The sequence below is a fragment of the Microcaecilia unicolor genome, chromosome 5 (genome assembly GCF_901765095.1).
Source record: "Microcaecilia unicolor chromosome 5, aMicUni1.1, whole genome shotgun sequence".
Lineage (NCBI taxonomy): Eukaryota > Metazoa > Chordata > Amphibia > Gymnophiona > Siphonopidae > Microcaecilia > Microcaecilia unicolor.
In genome coordinates this window covers 167781748-167801399 of record NC_044035.1, presented here as the reverse complement: position 1 = coordinate 167801399, position 19652 = coordinate 167781748, and the positions used below count along the sequence as shown (strand labels likewise).

General features: G+C 43.8%; 1 protein-coding gene across 1 annotated transcript in view; it reads right to left on the bottom strand.

Moving 5' to 3' along the window:
* The window catches only part of CCDC102A (coiled-coil domain containing 102A), a 131714-nt gene that overhangs the window by 17181 nt on the left and 94881 nt on the right, over nt 1–19652 (bottom strand). Inside the window, 1 exon segment of the mRNA XM_030203569.1 lies at nt 13028–13198. Within this exon segment, the coding sequence (XP_030059429.1) occupies nt 13028–13198 (171 nt within the window).

The following is a 19652-nucleotide window of genomic DNA, read 5'->3' as shown; positions in this document are numbered from 1 at the left end:
CGATGGGGGCGTCGAGAGGTAGACTCCCTCGCCCGCATCGGCGAAGCTCCCTCCGCCGACGTAGTCGGGGAGCCCTCCTGGGAGGCGACGGCAGTCGGTACCGCATGCGGCACCGATGCCGGTGACCTCACCTCGGGCGATGGACCAGCCGGCGCCAGGCTCGACGGTACCGGAGGCGCAAGCACCGCCGGTACCGGAGGGGTAGGGCGCAACAGCTCTCCCAGAATCTCTGGGAGAACGGCCCGGAGGCTCTCGTTCAGAGCGGCTGCAGAAAAAGGCATGGAAGTCGATGCAGGCGTCGACGTCAGAACCTGTTCCGGGCGTGGAGGCTGTTCCGGGCTGTCCAGAGTGGAGCGCATCGACACCTCTTGAACAGAGGGTGAGCGGTCCTCTCGGTGCCGATGCCTGCTGAGTGCCGACTCCCTCGGCGACCCAGAGCTCTTGGTGCCGACACAGGAAGGGGACCGGTGTCGATGCTTCTTAGATTTTTTGCGAAGCACGTCACCGGCGCTTCCCGGCACCGATGAGGAGGACGTAGAATCCAGCCGTCTCTTCCTCGGGGCCGAGACCGAAGAGGGTCGATCTCGGGGGGCTGTACCGCAGGAGCCCTCAGGGTAGGGGGAGACCCACCCGAAGGCTCACCGTCACCAGCAGGGGAGTGGACAGCCCTCACCTGCACTCCAGACGAAGCACCACCGTCCGACGACATCAGCAGACGAGGTCCCGGTACCACCGACGTCGATGCAGTCACCCGATGTCTCGGCGCCGATGCAGAGGGTCGATGCCTCGATGCACTCGATGCACTGGCCGCCGAGGATGAAGGTCTGGACGCTGCAGACGTCGATGCACTCGATACCCCCAGTGCCGATGCCGACGAAGAGCCCGAGAACAAAAAGTTCCACTGGGCCAACCTCGCTACCTGAGTCCGCTTCTGTAAAAGGGAACACAGACTACAGGCCTGAGGGCGGTGCCCAGCCCCCAGACACCGAAGACACGAAGCGTGCCTGTCGGTGAGCGAGATTACCCGGGCGCACTGGGTGCACTTCTTGAAGCCGCTGGAAGGCTTCGATGTCATGGGCGGAAAAATCACGCCGGCGAGATCAAAAGACGAAATGGCGAAATTTGGCACCAGCAGAAAAAAGCGGGAAGGAAATTTCGACCGGGGCCTAACTAAGGCCTACCCCGACGACGAAAGAAAACTTACCGGGGTGAAAAACTCGAACTAGAGGAAGGGGAAAAAGCCAAAAGAGGTTTTTTCCAACACTTTTGAAGCGAAACGAGTCAAAAACGACGCGCGAGGTCGACTTTTTCGGGGCACGAAACGGAAACACAACCGTCCCGAGCGCGGAGAAAAGAAGACTGACGAACACAAGCCGGTTCGGGCGGGAAGACGGCCGCGCATGCGCGGTGCGCATCGGCGCGCGAGGGCTAGCAAAGGACTTTGCTAGTGAAGATTCCGATTGGAGGGGCTGCCGTGGACGTCACCCATCAGTGAGAACAAGCAGCCTGCTTGTCCTCGGAGAATGACTTTTAAATTGCTTGATGGGATGACCAGAGCAGACTCCCTAGATTTGTCTCCCCTCCAATCTTATCCAGGCACTGTTTCTACTTGGCTTTGAGACCAAAGGCTTGTATTAAATCCATCTAAGACCACAGCTTGCTGGTTTACCAGACACAGTTCTGTTCCATTACTTACTTCCACGTTATTTGGGTTAACAGTTCTCAATAGTTTTAAGTATTTGGGAGTTATGATAGATTTGCATTTAACCTGTGGTCGACATATATCAATAGAAGTGAAATCCGTTTTTTTCTTCTTGCGCCAGATTCGAGTGGTAAGAAGCTGTCTCTCATTCGAAGCCATATATACACTAATTCTTGCTCTTGTGATATCCAGAATTGACTACTGTAAAGTGGTCTTTGCAGGAATTACTCAAGCAAACCTGAAGCATTTGCAATCATTACAGAATACGGCTGCACTTTTTCTCTACAAATGCAGGGAGATCTGATTGAGTATCTCCATTGCTTCAGCGCCTACACTGTTTACCTGTAATTTTTACGATTAAGTTCAAAATCCTACTCCCTGATTATTTAGCTTCGCACATTATCCCTGGGATTCTATATATTGTGCTGAGATTTCTGCATCGAAATCAAAGCGTATTCCATAACAATGCAAATAACTTAATTAGTTAACAAGCTAATCAGCCCTAATTGGATGTTAACAAGCAATTATCAGCACTAATTGGCATTAATTAGAATTTACATGCACTCCTTGCTAAACTTATTCTGTAAGTTGCATAGTTGAAAAGTGGGAATGGTTATGGGAGTGGAATGGGCAGGTTGTGGGTGTTTCTAAAATCTATGCGTGTTGTTATAGAATACACCCGCTCCGCGCCAGGTTACTTATATTGGTATGGCTCTGAATATTGGCGGTAATCAGATAATTTCTGGCTCCATCTTACCTCTGTCCTGGCACTACTTTTATTTATATAACTAGTAAAAAAGGCCCGTTTCTGACAGAAATGAAACGGGCACTAGCAAGGTTTTCCTCGGAGTGTGTATGTTTGAGAGAGTGAGTGTGTGAGACAGAGAGAATGAGAGAGAGACAGAGTGTGTGTGTATGAGACTGTGTGTGTGTGACAGAGAGATAGAGTGTGATAGCCAGAGAGTGTGTCAGAGAGAGTGTATGTGAGAGACAGTGAGTGTGTGCCCCCCTCTTGCAGGTCCCCCACCCCCCAATCACAGGGCCCCCCTCCCCACCCCCAGCTGTCTCAGGACCCCCTCCCCATCTCCCTCTCCCCTGCCCCCCCTCCAGCCATCCATGTCCAGTGACCCTCCTCTCCCCCTGCAGCCACCCATGTCCAGCGACCCTCCCCTCCCCCTGCCCCCCCTCCAGCCACCCATGTCCAGCGACCCTCCTCTCGCCACCCGCAGCTGCCACTGGTAACACTGTCCGGCCGCTGCTGCTTCTCCTGTTGAGCAGCAGCGGCCTCTACAAAAAGAAAAAAGCACAATAAATGTTTTTAAACATCAAGCGCGGCACCGCAGACAGCCATCAGGCATTGGCTGTCAGCTCTCCCTCCTCTAGCCTCTCACGTCGCTGCGCTCTTCCGGGGTCTTACTCCAGGGGCAGTGACGTGGAAGCGAGAGGAGGAGCGGCTGCAGAGCCGACAGCCAATGCCTGATGGCTGTCTGCGGTGCTGTGCTTGATGTTTAAAAACATTTATGGCTTTTTTTCTTTTCGTAGCGGCCGCTGCTGCTGGCCGGACAGTGTTACCAGTGGCAGCAGCGGGTGGCGAGGGGGTTGATGTGCTTGGGGGGGGGGGTGTTGATGTGCTTCGGGGGGGGGGGGGTGTTGATGTGTTTCGGGTGGGGGAAGAAGTGTTTGATGTGCCGAGGGAGAGGGCTTGGGTGATGCGCCGAAGGGGTGTTTGAGCGGCACACTCACAGCTGATTCCCAGGCAGGGGGAGGAGTAGGGAAACATGTGGAGCAAGTTGCTGTGAGTGACGTCAGCCTGGCTATGGAGCCTAGCTCAGCAACTCCAGGAGCCATGGACACAGGCAGCTACTTTTGAACGTTGGTGGTGAGAATTATTATATAGGATGGCGTAACAAACAACGTACACTCTGGCCTAGGCAGCCAGATGTGATATTCAGCAATATTATCATTGGCTGGGCACGGTGAACACTCGTTATCTTCCTTCACCCATACGCCATGCCCCTTCCCTACCCATCTTCAAATCTCTGCTTAAAGCTCACCTCTTCAATGCTGCCTTCGGCGCCTAACCACTCGAGATATATAAAATACCCCAATCTATCCACCCTATCAGACTAACTGTTCACTCGTCCTCTAGATTGTTCACTTGTCTTTAGATTGTTTTCTTGTCTTTTAGATTGTAAGCTCTTTGAGCAGGGACTGTCCTATGTTTAAATTGTACAGCGCTGCGTAACCCTAGTAGCGCTTTAGAAATGCTAGTTAGTAGTAGTAGTAGTAGTAGTTATCTAGGCAGCAGGGGCTTCTCCTCGGACAACTAGTTTTAAATATCGACCCCTTAGTTTTTATTTACCTTGTATAAACCAGTGTTCAGGCAAGATATTCATCTTAGTTTTGATAAAGGCGACTGGTTTATTATGGTGTCTCTTGATATCAGTGTCGCCTTTGATACATTAAACCATACAGTTTTGTTGTCCCATTTAGCAGCAACAGGTTTAGAAGGGTCAATTTTGAAATGGCTCAGGTCATATTTGTCTGGTAGGACCCATAAGTGCGTGAGTAATGATTCCTCTACAGATTTCCTTCCTACCGGTGTCCTCCCAAGGCTCAGTTTATCAGCAATACTGTTTAATATCTCTATGTTACCAATCTCTAGATTAATCTCGGATTCATGATTGGATGCAAGAAATCAACTAGCAATTAATTTAGTAAAACAGAGATACTGGTCTCTTCTAGAACTCCTTTGTCTAATCTTCCATTTAAACTTAACTTACACCAGATTTCTATACTGATTAAAAGCTCTGCAGTATTTTTAGACTCACTGAAATCTTTTGTCCAGCAGTTGATTTCTATACCTTACTTTCAGCTGCGATTATATATGTGAACCCCCCCCCCCCCCCTAGAAAATTGTCTCTGCTGCAGGCAGAAGGATTTTCTGGGAGTCACAATGGAAATGTGGGCTGGTAAAACTGGCCCAGTGGGTGGAAATGGGGGGGGGGGGGGGGGGTGCCCAGCCTCTGGAAGCGGGACAGAGAAGTAATAAAAGGGATTTTGAAAAGTGGATCTTGGTCTTTGATTGCTTTACCCCCGCCGAGACCCTAAGAACCAAGGAAGAGTCCCAGAGCTGAACAGGAGTTTGGAGGGGCTGGTTGCTGGAAACCTCTGTCAGGAGTACAGAGGGAATCAAGTAGGATCCCCTTCAAGGGGAACCGAGAGAAGGAAGGAGTGCCTGGTGGAAAAAGCATCCCAGGCGGGAGGGATGTAGGTGCGGAGGAGCCCCACTCCCAAAAGGACTTGCCAGCCAGCCAGAGGATCCCTAATCCAGGATGGGACAGACATATCAGGGACATTAATTGGATATGACTTTGGCCTCTTATGCACTTAAACTGAAGAAATGAGGATTTTAATTATGAACTGTTGTTGGTTTGATATTAAATAAAAGAAAAAGTTTGAAATTACCTGCTGAGACCTCTGGTTATTATTTGGAAAAGTGGACTCTATCAGTCTCCAGTAGGCTGAAGGGTACTCCCAATCTAAGGGAATATTTCCAGCCCTGGCCTGCGCCCAGCTCGACTGAAGTATAATCTCGTTTTGTGAGCCCTGATTCCGGGAATCTGACCCGAGAGTTTAGTTGGCGGCCCCTACTAAGGGGTGAACCAGGGTTACATGCAGAAAACTGAAAGATAGTATGACACCAACTCGTGCTTCAAGCCCTGATTTTAGTAAGATTAGATTACTGTAAATCTTTATTACTTGGTATCTCTTTATTTTTAAAACTCTTCAGGGTGTTCAGAGCCTGGCAACCCTTTTATTAACAGGCATGCCCCATTCTGAATACATTACTTTGACTCTTGTAACCTTGCATTGGTTACTGGTTCTTTGGCATGCCAAATTTAAGGTGATTTTGTTTAATATTCAGGACTTAAATGATGACCCTTTATATTTTACTGAATCTTTAAACCTCATATCACTGGAAGGCATCTTCATTCTACAGCTAACAGGTTACTACTGATTCCCTCTGCTACATCTGATCAATTGACAGAAACTTGTAACTGCTCTATTACTATTGATGGTCTTTTGAATGGAATCGCTTAAAAACTGAGATCAGAACAAAGACAAATAAATGTATTTATTTACCACATTTACAACAGTCTATAAATACGGAGCTACAAAAACCATTCATAAAAAATATAAATATTATACCCCTTACACACTTCTGTACAACGCCATCAATAACTGTACCTTTGCCTAACTCACTAGTTCAAGACATCTTCAAACACCAGCAAAAGCCTCCACAAACATGACAAATGTCTTCAAAAACTTTATAAACTGCTTTAAGTTTGCACATAGCTGGATCAAACCAAGCAAACTGTTCCACATCAAAGGCCCACCTACTGAAAATGCAGAATCTTTTGTATCTATATAATGTACTTTGCACAGACGTGTAAGAAATAGTTGTTTTACATCCTGTGATCTCAATGAGCGCATCAATTCATAAAGTCTCAACAGTATAAATGGTCTGAGTATACGGCACAATATTCTGAAACACACTCTACTACCCACCGGCAGACAATGCAGCTACTTTAAAAGAGGAGAGCTATGAGTATATCTTGAGACATCTATAATCAGCCTAGCTGCTGAATTTTGAATTACCTGCAAGGGCTCAATGACTAAACGCCGATACTCTCAGATACAGTGCATTACAATAATCTATCACTGTCAAAACCATACTCTGTATAATTATTGCAGTTTAAGGAAGCAGATAAACAAACTGTTATATAATAAAGTATTTGGTATTAATCGTATGCATTAGTAGATGGAGACTGGAATTAGTGCTTCATTTACATAACATCATAACAGAATGTTATGTATACCTTGATTTTTAGCTACATGTTTTTAATTTGTTTTTATGTATGTTTTAATTGTACCATGTCTAGATTTGTGGACATTGTGGGCAATAAATATTTCAAATGAATAAATAAGAAACAGTAGGAACCATCAACATGTAATTTTACCCACAGGGAAGACAGGAGATTGTCAGTCATTTACCAAGGAAGATTGTTTTGTGTGTATATGGGCAGTTTCCAAAAGCTAAGTTTAAAATCATTAGTTTTTACAGGATCCCTTGGGAAAGGAGGTATTGGAGTAATCATGATTGTTGAGTTTAATTATCAAAATCTTAGGTGGACCCTTGGGGGCTGAGAGTTAATTGAGGGGGGAGGATACAAGTAAAGGTTTTTGCCTGGGGCACCCAATACCCATGGCACCAACCCTAGGAATCCTTGCATAAACCAAGGGGAATTATTGGCAGATGGAACCGAATAAGACAGAATATCCACAATTTTTATTATTTATTTATTAGTATTTATTAACTGCCTTTATGAAGAGATTCACCCAAGGCAATGTATATGCTATATAATGTATTTTTAAGTTCTCTATTCCACCAATGCATTCTCTCTTCTAATGTTATCTAAAGCCTTTTATTGCAACCCACCCCTCTATCCTCTACTAGTTTTTCAGGGTCTGTTGCTTTCTTCCCACACATTTGTCTACATCAGTTTCTTCATAGTAAGATAGTAATGGTGATGTTCATGGGCGGAGAGTAAGCACGCTTGCACTAATTGGGTAGCATAGGCACATTACCGCGTGCTGCCCAAGTAGCGCAGGAGCCCTTACCGCCAGCTAAAAGAAAAAAGAAAAATGAGGCCATTTTACTGCCACGCTAAAAGTGGCCGCAAAGCGTGGGAAATCCACACGTTAAAAGTAGTACGGGCTACTTTTTAGCAGGTCTTAGCAAAAAGACCTCAAACAACAGTATGGCCCATCTAGTCTGCCCAGTAAAGTGCCTAAAAGTTGTACCTGCCACTCTGTGCAGGTTATATTCCTCTGTGCCTTTTCTTGAAGTGTGAAAGTCATTTCAGTTTTGCTATGATTCCATCTTCTTGCTGTGCAGGGATTCTGTGTTTGTCTCATGCCTTTTTGAATTCCGTCACTGTATTTGTCCTACTACTGCCACCAGAAGACCATTCCAGGCATCCACCATCCTCTTAGTGGAAAAGTATTTTCTGATGTTGCTTTTATTTTTACTTCCTTGTGGCTTCAGTTCATGTCCTCTAGCTCTATGGTTTCCCCATTATGAAAAAGGTGTTTGTTCATTAATACCTTTCAAATATATCTCCCCTGCCCCTCATCTCCTCCAGGGTACACATATTCAGATATTCAAGTCTCATATGTCATCTGTCGCAGACCCTATATCATTTTGGTTGCTTTCCTTTTAACTGCTTCAAGTTTTTTTTTTAATATCCTTTGTGAGAGAAGTGGCCTAATGGTTAGTGTAGTGGGTTGCGGACCTGGGGAACTGGATTCGATTCTCGCTACTACCTGACGGTCAGCAGTGAGTTTAGATCCTACAGAACCAGATTCAATTCCCTCTGCAGCTCCATGTGACTCTGGGCAAGTCACTTAGCCCTCCATTGCTCCAGGTACAATAGATTGTAAGCCCATTAGGGGCAGTGAAAGTACCTGTAATAGAAACTGTAAACTGCATAGTTGCCTCAGGGATCGCTTCAGGTATATCAAGTGTTGAAAATAAAAATAAATAAATACAACCTGCAAAACTGAGCACAATACTCCAATTGAGGACTCACCAACAACTCAAAACTAGGGTTGCATTTCGATCAAAAATTTTAATCAAGATTAATTGCACAATTAACGATTTTATATTTAATTATTTATTTCTCACTGCAGTTCCTTGTTACTCTGGGCAAGTTACTTAACCTTCCATTGCCCTAGGTACAAAATAAGTATTTTATTTATTTATTTATTTGTTGCATTTGTATCCCACATTATCCCACCTTTTTGCAGGCTCAATGTGGCTTACAATGTATCATGAATAGTGAGAATATATGAGAAAGTATACATTTAGTATAACAGAAGGATTTGGGGTAACATGAATGGTAGAACATGATAGTACATTAGCAAGCAATCATAGTAAGAAATATTTAAGAATTGTATAAGAATTATATAGAAAATGTGCATTTAGTAATAGTGAAAAAACATGATGTATATAATATGTAAGTCATTTTATTTATTTTTTATTTATTGGGATTTATTAACTGCCTTTAAGTAGAGATTCACCCAAGGTGGTATACAGCAGGTAAAGTTTAATATAAAAGTTACAATTTACTAGGCCCAAATTTCCAAGTACTGGTCTGTTAGTTGGTTAGTTAGTTTGATTGTAAACACAGAAATTCCATTCCCCTTCCCTTCCTATCTCCCTCCCAACCAGCCCCAGATCCAACATGTCTCCCTTTCTCTTTCCTCCCTCATCTTCTCCTAGGTCCATTATCTCTTTCTTTTATGGGGTCCATTAGCTCTCTTCCCTCCCTCTCCTCCACCCCCATGAACAGTGACACCAAGCTCTTCTCATGGCTGTTGGAGCTCACTGCCTTGGCCATAGCTTCCACCAGTGGCCCCTCCAATTCAGCTTGCGGGTCTACAGGTGGGGAGGAAAGATGCTGGATTGTGCCAAAGACTGGGGTTTGGAGTGGAAGAGAGCAGAAGAGATGTTTAGAAGAAACAGGAGATGCTGCAACGTGATTAATTCTGTCAGATATCAACACTTTTGGAGACCCTGGAAACCAATAAGGAGGAGTAATATGGGTGATTTTAACTGTACCCTCAAAGCTCTTAACCACAGTGGCCATATGCCTTAAACAATTTTGTTGGTGGCTCTGAGGGAGACAGTTTGTCGAATCTTCCTGTTTCAATGTATGATAGAAATACTATTCTGGGACATCCAACTGTTTCATATGTATGCGCATGTAACAGAGCATGGTGTTCCACTCGTAGACTCAGCGGTTCTGTCTATAAACCATGGGGAGGACAATTTTCAAAGCTATTTACATGAGTAAATAGTGATTTACACAGGCACACTGCCCTCCATCAACGAGGTTAAAAGTACATCCAACTTCAATAACCCCATTTAGGGACTAATTTTATAATGTTCCTTCCCTGTGTAAATGTTATGCATGGAAAAGGGGTTTTACAAAACTGTGTGACCACAGAGTACCTGCTGTATGAGCGAATACTTCTTTAATGAGAACAACACACGCAGGGTAAAAAAAAAAAGATTATCTACGTACATTATTTTCCTCCCCTAATTCAAACTACCAATGCTCTCTATAAGCACACACATTGAAAAAACATGCACACTGTTAGCCAGACTGAGGGTGGCCAATTTTCAGTTGGTCAAATAGCACAAGCGAGTTGCTATTTACCGGAGCAAGTGGCTTTGAAATGTACCTTTTTGAGGTAAAAGGTCTGGTGCAAATGGGGACGCCGCCAAAGTATACTGAGGTAAATGTAGTGTATGGGAGTTAGGAGAGCTCACATTTTAGAAAGTTAGTGGTTTAGGACAGGAGAATGATGCTGAGATGAACAATGCGATTACAAAGATGACAGCACTGAAGATGATAATGAATGGTGTGATTAGGTGTTCAATAACAATGAGGTCATTGAACATGAATACTTTACTTATAGGAAGGTTACTATGTTTTTATTTGGGGGAGGGTAGTCACCATACACAGCTACTGCCCACATACAGGTTCTATGGGGTTTGGGTACTCAAATGTGTTTGTGGGTGCATCCATAGCCAAGCTATCAAAGACTCTCCTGCACCCCCTGTTGGCAACAAGATCATCAGAAGTACATCTACACTGCTCTAAACACATTCCATCCCACCCCTGACTCACTTCCTCTTTTAGTTACTCATTTCTTTGTTTCAAATTATCAGATTGGTGGGAAATCAATCCCTCAACTACACTTCCCATCTTTTTCTCTTCTCTCCATAACCCTCACACCCTTTTCAAAAGAGAGAAGCAGGGGAAGGAGAGATGGAGAAAAGGAAAAGAGAGGGAAAGAAAAGCCAGGAAAATAATTCTGAGAAGAACAAGATAAAAAAAAAAGAACTGTGTAAATAGGAAAAACAACAAAAGAAAAAACAAAACACATTTTTGTGTGTGTGCAGGGCAGTTGCCAAAAGTGTGTAGCTGATTAGAAACATCAGCTAATTTCTACATATTTCCACTATTCATGATGTATTGTAAGCCACATTGAGCCTGCAAAGAGGTGGGAAAATGTGGGATACAAATGCAATAAATAAATAAATAAATAAATCAGGCTGAAAATTGTCTCAGATAGAGTGGTGAAATACAGCTGCTTAATGTCAATACCCAGCACTATTTAGCTATTTTTAAAGGAAGCATTCCTGGGGGTGTAAATCAGTCAGAGGACTTAAGTACGCACATGTAACCAAATTCTCAGAAATATACTCATAGGGATCAATATTCAAAACGATTTAACTGGCCAGAAATGACTGCTGGCCAATTAAATTAACCACTAATTTTCAGTAGCACTTAACAGGTTAGTACACTGAAAATAACTGGTTAGCTATGAACTGAAAACCAGCTATTTTGGGGGTGTTCTGGAGGCAGAGTCAGCATTTGGCTGGTTAAGAGCTGATATTCAGCATTTACCCGGCCAGGTTAACCGAATAAAAGTCTGTCCTTTCTTTGCGCGGTAACCCATAGCTGGTTAAGTGCTGAATATCACATTTAACTGGCTATGTGTTAGCCGGCTCCAGAAACCTGGAAATTCAATGATGGTGCCTGGACATGGCCCAGCATTGAATTTCCAGGTTTAACACTGGCGGCAGTCAGAAAAACACTGATCGCCACTGGCTGAATCTTGGGCCCATAGTTTTTCTCACCTAACACCAGTCACAGAAGTAGCAAGGGCAAAGTACATAAGTATTTTTATTACTCAGGGAAATAAAACCGAGTGTTTCTATTTTGAAAATTTGTTAAAAGCATGAAGGTACAAAAGTATCTATGCTGCCCTTCTTGCTTTTAGAAAAGTGTAAGTAGTAACTGAAATATGGCGCTGCTCTACTCGTGTTAAATCTATCTCCTGCATTATTTATCAAATGCTATGTTTAGCAGAAATGTTTTCTCTCTCTTTTCCCTATACTTCCCCTTTTATCTGTCAAGCAAATGAGAGGAAGGAGACTAGAGGTTGGGGAGGTGCAAGGTAGGAGGAAATACTTGAAGGTAAGGAGACGGTAAACAGTAAGGGAGAGATGGAGTGGCAGGTGAATGACAAAGCGAGAGAGAGAAGGGGTAATGGAGGTAGAGGGGTAGGAAAAGAAAGGGTGAGAGGGACAGAAGGGGTGAAAGACAAATGGAGGTTGAAGAAGAGAGAGAATGGAGACAATGAGAAGGTGAAAGACAGCAGAAGGGAAATGGAATGGAAACGTATAAAAATGTTTCTTATTGGTGACTCAGCTCCCCAACTAGATGAGCTTTTGCCTATTTTGGTCCACAATTGTGAAATATATAACCTTTACCAATCTGTGCAGAAAGTGATTTTATAAGATTTCAAAAGAAGGAGAAAGTCTTGCTTTTTGTACAATGATTATGATGAGCTATTGAATGGTTTGTCTAGGTTTTTAAATGAACATTTTAGGTTTTACGTAATTTTAAATGATTGCAATTAATGCTGGATGGGAAATGGATTGGTAATGATGGGTTGCATGTTTTTGAATTATGTTTGGGTTTTTTTTCTCATTTTTTGTACTATGCCTTAACTGGACTAGCAATTCATATAATCAAATGCAAATTAGCGCGTTAATTAATTAAGAGATTTGGAGAGATGTTGATAGAGTCTGATGCTTTTCATTTCTGCAACCACTTCCGCTACTCCTCTGCCTGGAAACCAGTGGCATAGCCCCCCCCCCCCCTCACTTTGGGCTCAATCTCCACCCCACCCAAATTAGCTGTATTTCTTGCTGTGGCTGACAGGATCTCCAAGTCCCACCAGCTGAATACCTCCTTCTCTTCCTCTGGTCTGGTGACCACAACTTTCCAAGCCCTGCAGCCCATGGTTTACAGCCGCAGTGTCCCCCCTGCACATGCATGAAAACCAAGCATGCATAGGGGGGGCCAGCAGTGGCAGCAGTTTGAGGACACTATCACCAGCTGCAAAGCTTGGACAGTTCTGGATGCCAGACCGGAGGAAGAGGAGAAGGTCTTCAGCTGGAGGGGCTTGGGGATCCCCACCAGCTTAGGTATTTACATTTTGCATTTGGGCAGGGGCGCAGGTATGTGTGAGGGAGAGCAGGGAGAAAATTTGGTGCCACCCACTTTGTACTCATAGGCAAACCGCCCACTATACGGTCTAATAAGAAGAACAGCGATAATGCAGTGTAATAATAAGAAAAGAGAGATGCTGGCTCTCCAAGCATATGTGCAGAGTCACCTCATCTTCTGCCTGGCCAAGCTCCTTCTTCAGTTCCTCCACCCGCAGTCGCAGTTTCTTCACTTCACTTTCATGCTGCTCCACGCGGCGATTAGCATGCGCTAGTTCCACCATCTTTTCTTGGCATTGCTTCTTCAGCTTGGTGTGGACATGCCGCAAGTCACCCAGTTCCTAAGAGCATTGTATAGAGTTTACATCATGAACAAAAGGGTTGGTATGCTGTCTGGGTAGAAAACGAGAGGCATTAGTAAAAAGGGCTGTACTTCATTTTGCACGTATTCAGTTCATTTGGGTGCCTAAAAATACTTGTGTGCGCGCATACCTATGAATTAACGTGCACACAATCAATTTGTGTGTACAAAAATATTCCTGCATACATATAGAAGGCAATTCTATAACAGAGCACCAAAATTTAGGCATCAAATTTCCACAGACTGTGAGCCTATTCTATAAGAACACTTATGTGCTTAAGGGCCCAATATTCAGCTGGAAGCAATCTGCTTTTTTGTTCACTGCTGTTGGTGTTAGCTCAGAAATTCAATGCTGGGCCACGTCCAAGCACCAGAAGTGAATTTCTGGGTTTCTGGAGCTGGCTACCACATAGCTGGTGTGAGAAATATATATATATATATATATATATATATATATAGCTTTTTCACTTAACAAAATTGCAAAAGTAAAATACATGGCTTATGCCCCTTTAGAAAGGAAATCTTTGGGGATCACTGGTGTAACTATGCTTGTGTGAGTGTGTGTGTGCTAATATTGCAGGCCCTTCCTAATAAGGACCACCACATTAATACATAGATGGATATAACTCTTTTAAGTATTTTAAGTTGCTTTAAAGGAGTAACAGCAGTTTGAAAGACAGCTAACAAGCAATGTGAAAAGCAAGATAAGCTATAGCCAGTAGGTGGAGGGGGGAGGGGGAATGAAGCCTACCATGCCTGAAACTGCTGATGCGGAAATTTATGTAAGTCTTCAGGACACAAAGGTCTGAAGGCTGAGATAAGAGACTGTAAGTCAAGCATAATAGCTACCCATGGGTGGACACATGTAAGGCAACAGCCGAAAGAGAAACTCTGTAGCTATGGAAAATTTACAGTTTTCAGAAAAGAAAAGGGGGGCAGCAATAGGGGTGGAGGTTGACATACGATGTTTAGAACTAATGTAATAGGTTATAGATGTGAAATCAATATCCAATGAAGAATTTAGGGGCAGAAAGCTATGTTACAAGGGAAAGGAATATAAGCTGTAAGAATTAAGGGATGTGGGTGCCTGCTTACAATAAGAGACACCCATTCTTGCAGGATTGTATTGTGAAATAATAAATTAATTAAGACTTGCTTCACCAATTTGTTTTTGAAGTTCTTTCCTTGTATAGGTTCTCAGGTTATCTAGAACCTATTTCTAACAGCTGGTAAGTACAATATTCAGCACTAGAGAATGACACAGGGAGAAAGTTTGTCCCCCTCCCGTCCCTGTGGGTTCTGTCTCCGTCCCCGCAGGCCCTGTCTCCATCCCCGCCCTGTCCCCATTGGCTCTGTCCTCATCTGCAGAAGCCTTTTTTATATTTAAATCTTTTTATTAAAGTATAAAAAGGAACAATATGCTGTGCAACTGTTGTGTATAAATTACAAATAGAGAACAATAATAACAATGAGTAGCTATAATAACCCTCCTTCCCACCACCACCCTCTACCCTTCCAACCCCAACAGTAGGTGATTTCTACTACACCAAGGAATCCTAATTCACACTGTTAAAATGTCCAGGGGTACAAAATACAACCCGTTCTATATGCCCTAGAGGGGAAAAATATGCACTATGAAGCACTGTTATGGTTTTTTAATCTGTGGATAAATAAGAAGTTATCAACAATCTCAGGATTCAATCTAGCTCTCCTGTCTTCCACAGTCCTTCCTGGAATAGAAGTTGTCTTAGAAGACGTGTGGGTAGCAGGATGTACAGGATCCCCCATGCAAATTTTGCTAGTTGTGGCCAGTATGTTTGCTTGTTTTTCAAAAAAAATCAAAATATCTTTGTAGGCATCACTTAAACATAAATAACAGTCCAGTTCATAGTCAGGCTTCAGAGCAGAAAATGACAGCACGTAACCAGTTATGGGTTACCGCATAAAGACAAGACTATTTATACAGTTAACCTGGCCGGTTAAGTGCCGCCTCCGCCTTGCCCCCAACATAGCCGGTTTTCAGCTCAATGCTAACCGATTATTTTCAGTGGCACTAACCAGTTAAATGCTGCTGTAAATTAGCGGTTAGCCCCGCATAGTTTAAAATTTTTGATATACCACTCTTAATATATGTTAGAGTGGTTTACAATCTAATAATATCAATACAATAAGAAACAAAAATAAAATGGAAAGCCAAAAAACTATGGGAAAGACAAATTATTCATCAGAATCATATATACACTCATCCACTCCGTTCTCTAATCTGCAGGCTAAGCGTGTAAAGCCCCCACTGTGAGTGTGGCAGTGTGGCCTAAGTCCCACCCTTTTCTCCTCCCCTCAGTCTTGGCTCTTGTCCTTCCCCACCAAGTCCCCAATTTCTGCTGCTGAGCTCTGAATGTTGATCGAGCTTCTGGGAGACGTCCTCTCCGCAGAGCTCCCTGAGCCGACTGCACTCCTCCATTGCTGCACCCCGGAGCCCTCACCTCCCCTGGGCTCCTGGTGTTGATCACACCCCAGGAACCCCTATTCTGCCACTGGACCTTGGGCCCAATTGGGTCCCAGAGGCCACCACCATCCCCCTGAGCTGCTCCCAAGGGCTGCTGGTCTTCCATTTTCAGGAGGATCCATAAGAACATACATAAGAGTAGCCATACTGGGTCAGACCAATGGTCCATCTAGCCCAGTATCTCCAAACAGTGGCCGAGCCAGGTCACAAGTACCTGGCAGAAACCCAATTATTAGCAGCATTCCATGCTACTAATCCTAGGGTAAGCAGCTGCCTCCCCATGTCTGTCTCAATAACTATTGACTTTTCCTCCAGGAACATGTCCAAACCTTTTTTAAACCCAGATATGCTAACCACATCCTCCGGCAAAGAGTTCCAGAGCTTAACTATTCGTTGAATTAAAAAATATTTCCTCCTGTTTGTTTTAAAAATATTTCTGTGTAATTTCCTTGAGTGTCTCCTAGTCTTTGTACTTTTGGAAAGAGTAAAAAATCGATTTACTTCCATTTGTTCTACACCACTCAGGATTTTGTAGACCTCAATCATATCTCCCCCTCATCCATCTCTTTTCCAAGCTGAAGAGCCCTAACCTCTTTAGCCTTTCCTCATATAAGAGGAGTTCCATCCCCTTTATCATTTTGGTTGCTCTTCTTTGAACCTTTTCTAATTCCGCGATATCTTTTTTGAGATATGGCGACCAGAACTGAACGCTATACTCAAGGTGCAGTCTCACTATGGAACGATACAAAGGCATTATAGTATTTTTAGTCTTATTTCCCTGATTGGTTCTGAACTCCCAGCTTTTAAGAGTCTGTGACTGCAGTTCCAGGGTTTTCCCCAACAAAGAGCAATCTCTCCTCTGCCAGTCTTCAGGAGGAACCCATAGGAAACCTTTCCCTGCTTGGTCCAGACTCCCAGCTCAGAAAGCAGCCTCCCACCTCAGCCATAAGGCCAAACACAATCTCCATGAATATCAGAAGAAAACTCAAATCCAAGCTCTGAATACAGGGGCCATGGTCAGGCTGCCTCTCTAGACTCCTGGTGAAGAGGTTCTCTGCCTATTTAATCTGAATCAACTATTCTTCCCCTGTGTGTATCTATGTCCTTTATATCACATCTCTTGATTACAATTAATGGATAATATTCCCCTAAATGTGTAATTGTTCCATTTTCAGTCTGCCTTCAGTGAATAATTAACATAATGTGCTGCCCAGTGCCCACCTCCCTCGCCTTGGCTTAGTGATGTAACATTTATCAAATTGATATATTTCTCTTGCAGTGCTGCTGCTAAGGAAAATGTAAGTTAGAATTAGAAACATAGAAACACTAGTAAAACATGCCCGTTTCTTGCGTTAATGAAACGGGCGCTAGCACGGTTTCCTTCCGAACGTCCCCCCCCCTCCCTACTCACCCCTTTCGGCGTTCTGATGGCACTGCCCGCGATTGTTGCGGACCTCGGCACGCCACCTTCAATCTGCTCCGTCGTTTGTTGTGAAGCCACTGGCGCCATTGCTCCGCCCTCGACGTCATCACGTTTGACGCGAGGGCGGGGCCCCAACACAGTGTTTTCGGTGGCTTCACCACCATGAAGGCTTCGAACCGGAGGACCTGACAGTGACGTCAGTGTCCTCAGAACGTTGAGGGTGAGTTTTATTATATAGGATGACGGCAGATAAAGGCCATATGACCCATCCAGTCTGCCCATTCTCTTTAACCCCTAATTCTTCCTGTTCCTAAGCGATCCCACATGCTTATCCCTTGCCTTTTAAAATTCTGGAACAGTCCTTGAATCTACCACCTCCACTGGGAGGCCATTCCATGCCTCCACCACCCTTTCTGTGAAATAATACTTCCTTAGGTTACTCCTAAGCCTATTCCCTCTTAAATTTGTCGTATGCCCCCTCATTCCAGAGCTCTCCTTCATTTGAAAAAGGCTCTCTTCCTGTACATAAATGCCCTTGAGATATTTAAATGTCTCTATCATGTCTCCTCTCTCCCTCCTCTCTTCCAGCATATACATTTTGAGGTTCATAAGCCTGTCCCTATAATTTTTGCATTCAAGACCGCTTACTAATTTTGTAGTCGCCCTCTGGACCGACTCCATCCTGTTTATATCTTTCCGTAGGTGCGTTCTCCAGAACTGCATGCAATACTCCAAATGCGGCCTCACCAGAGACTTATACAACGGCACTATCACCTCCTTTTTCCTGCTGCTCATGCCTCTTTTTATGCACCCTACTACTACTACTACTATTTAGCATTTCTATAGCGCTACAAAGCATACGCAGCGCTGCACAAACATAGAAGAAAGACATCCTTCTGGCTTTGGCCGTCGCTTTTTCTACCTGTTTGAAAGCTTTAAGGTTGTCAGACACAATCACCCCCAAGTCCCGCTCTTCCTTTGCACATTGAAGCACTACACTCCCTATACTGTACCGCTCCCAGTGTGGTCACCCAGTCGAAGAAGACCTGCCACTAGTGAAGCCATGCTGCCTCGGGTCTCGCATTCCATGTAGTTCAGGAAATGTCACAATCCTCCTTTTCAGAAGCATTTCCATTAGCTTACTCACCACCGAGGTCAGACTGACAGGTCTGTAATTCCCAACCTGTTCCTTACTTCCTCTCTTATTTGTTCAATACACTACAGAGAGAAAATCTGACTTTTAAAATTCACTGTGACCAAAGATCTCCTCTCTCCCCAAGTTTCATTAAACCTTCCCTTTAGAGGGGGTTTCAAACAACATTACTATAATCCAATTTAGAAATAAGTGAAGAATGTAAAAACACATTCAATCTAGCTTAATCAAAATAAGGATGAACTGCCTACAACATCTACAATGTAAAGAATCTGCTTCACATTAATCTGATCTAATCTAGTTCTTATTACCTGCCAGTTCCTACAAAGGTCCAAAGCCGTATATAAAATAAAAAATACATAACATAACAAATCACATAATAGCAAAGCATCACCAAGAGACCTACTGATCAAAATGCAAACCTGATTCAAAAATAACCCCCCTGCTAATAAAAGGCATCACAAAGCTGTACCTGACCTTCTAAAAATTGTGGATGGTTAAAACTCTTTGAATATTGACCTCTAAGTGTTCTTATTGAATACTTGCATAAATTGGAATTGTCATGCTTAAATGTAGGCACATATATTTACACCAAGTCTATGACTGGTATAAATGAGCACGCCTAAATGCCACGTTTACGTGCATAATTTACAGTAACATAAGAATAGCCATACTGGTCAATCCAAAGGTCCATCTAGCCTAGTATTCCTGCTTCCAACAGTGGCCAATCCAGGTCACCAGTACCTGGCAGAAACCCAAATAGTAGCAACATTACATGCTACCAATCCCAGGGCAAGCAGTGGCTTCCCCATGTCTGTCTCAATAGCAAACTATGGACTTTTCCTCCAGGAACTTGTCCAAACCTTTTTTAAACCCAAATGCATTAACTGCTGTTTCCACATCCTCCAGCAGCGAGTTCCACAGCTTAACTATTCTTTTAGTGAAAAAATATTTCCTCCTATTTGTTTTAAAAGTATTTTCATGAAGCTTCATTAAGTGTCTCCTAGTTTTTGTACTTTTTATTCAATTCACTTCTACACCACTCAGGGTTTTGTAGACCTCTATCATATCTCCCCTCAGTCATCTCTCTTCCTAGCTGAAGAGTCCTAACCTCTTTAGCCTTTCCTCATATGGGAGCAGTTCCATCCCCTTTATCATTTTGGCCACTCTTCTTTGAACCTTTTCTAATTCCGCTATATCTTTTTTGAGATACGGCGACCAGAACTGGACGCAACACTCAAGGTGAGGTTACACCACGGAATGATACAGAGGCATTATAGTATTCGCGGTCTTCTGTAAGTAGCCCATGTAAGTCCTGGCCACACCTAGGACACAGCCATGCCCATCCCCTG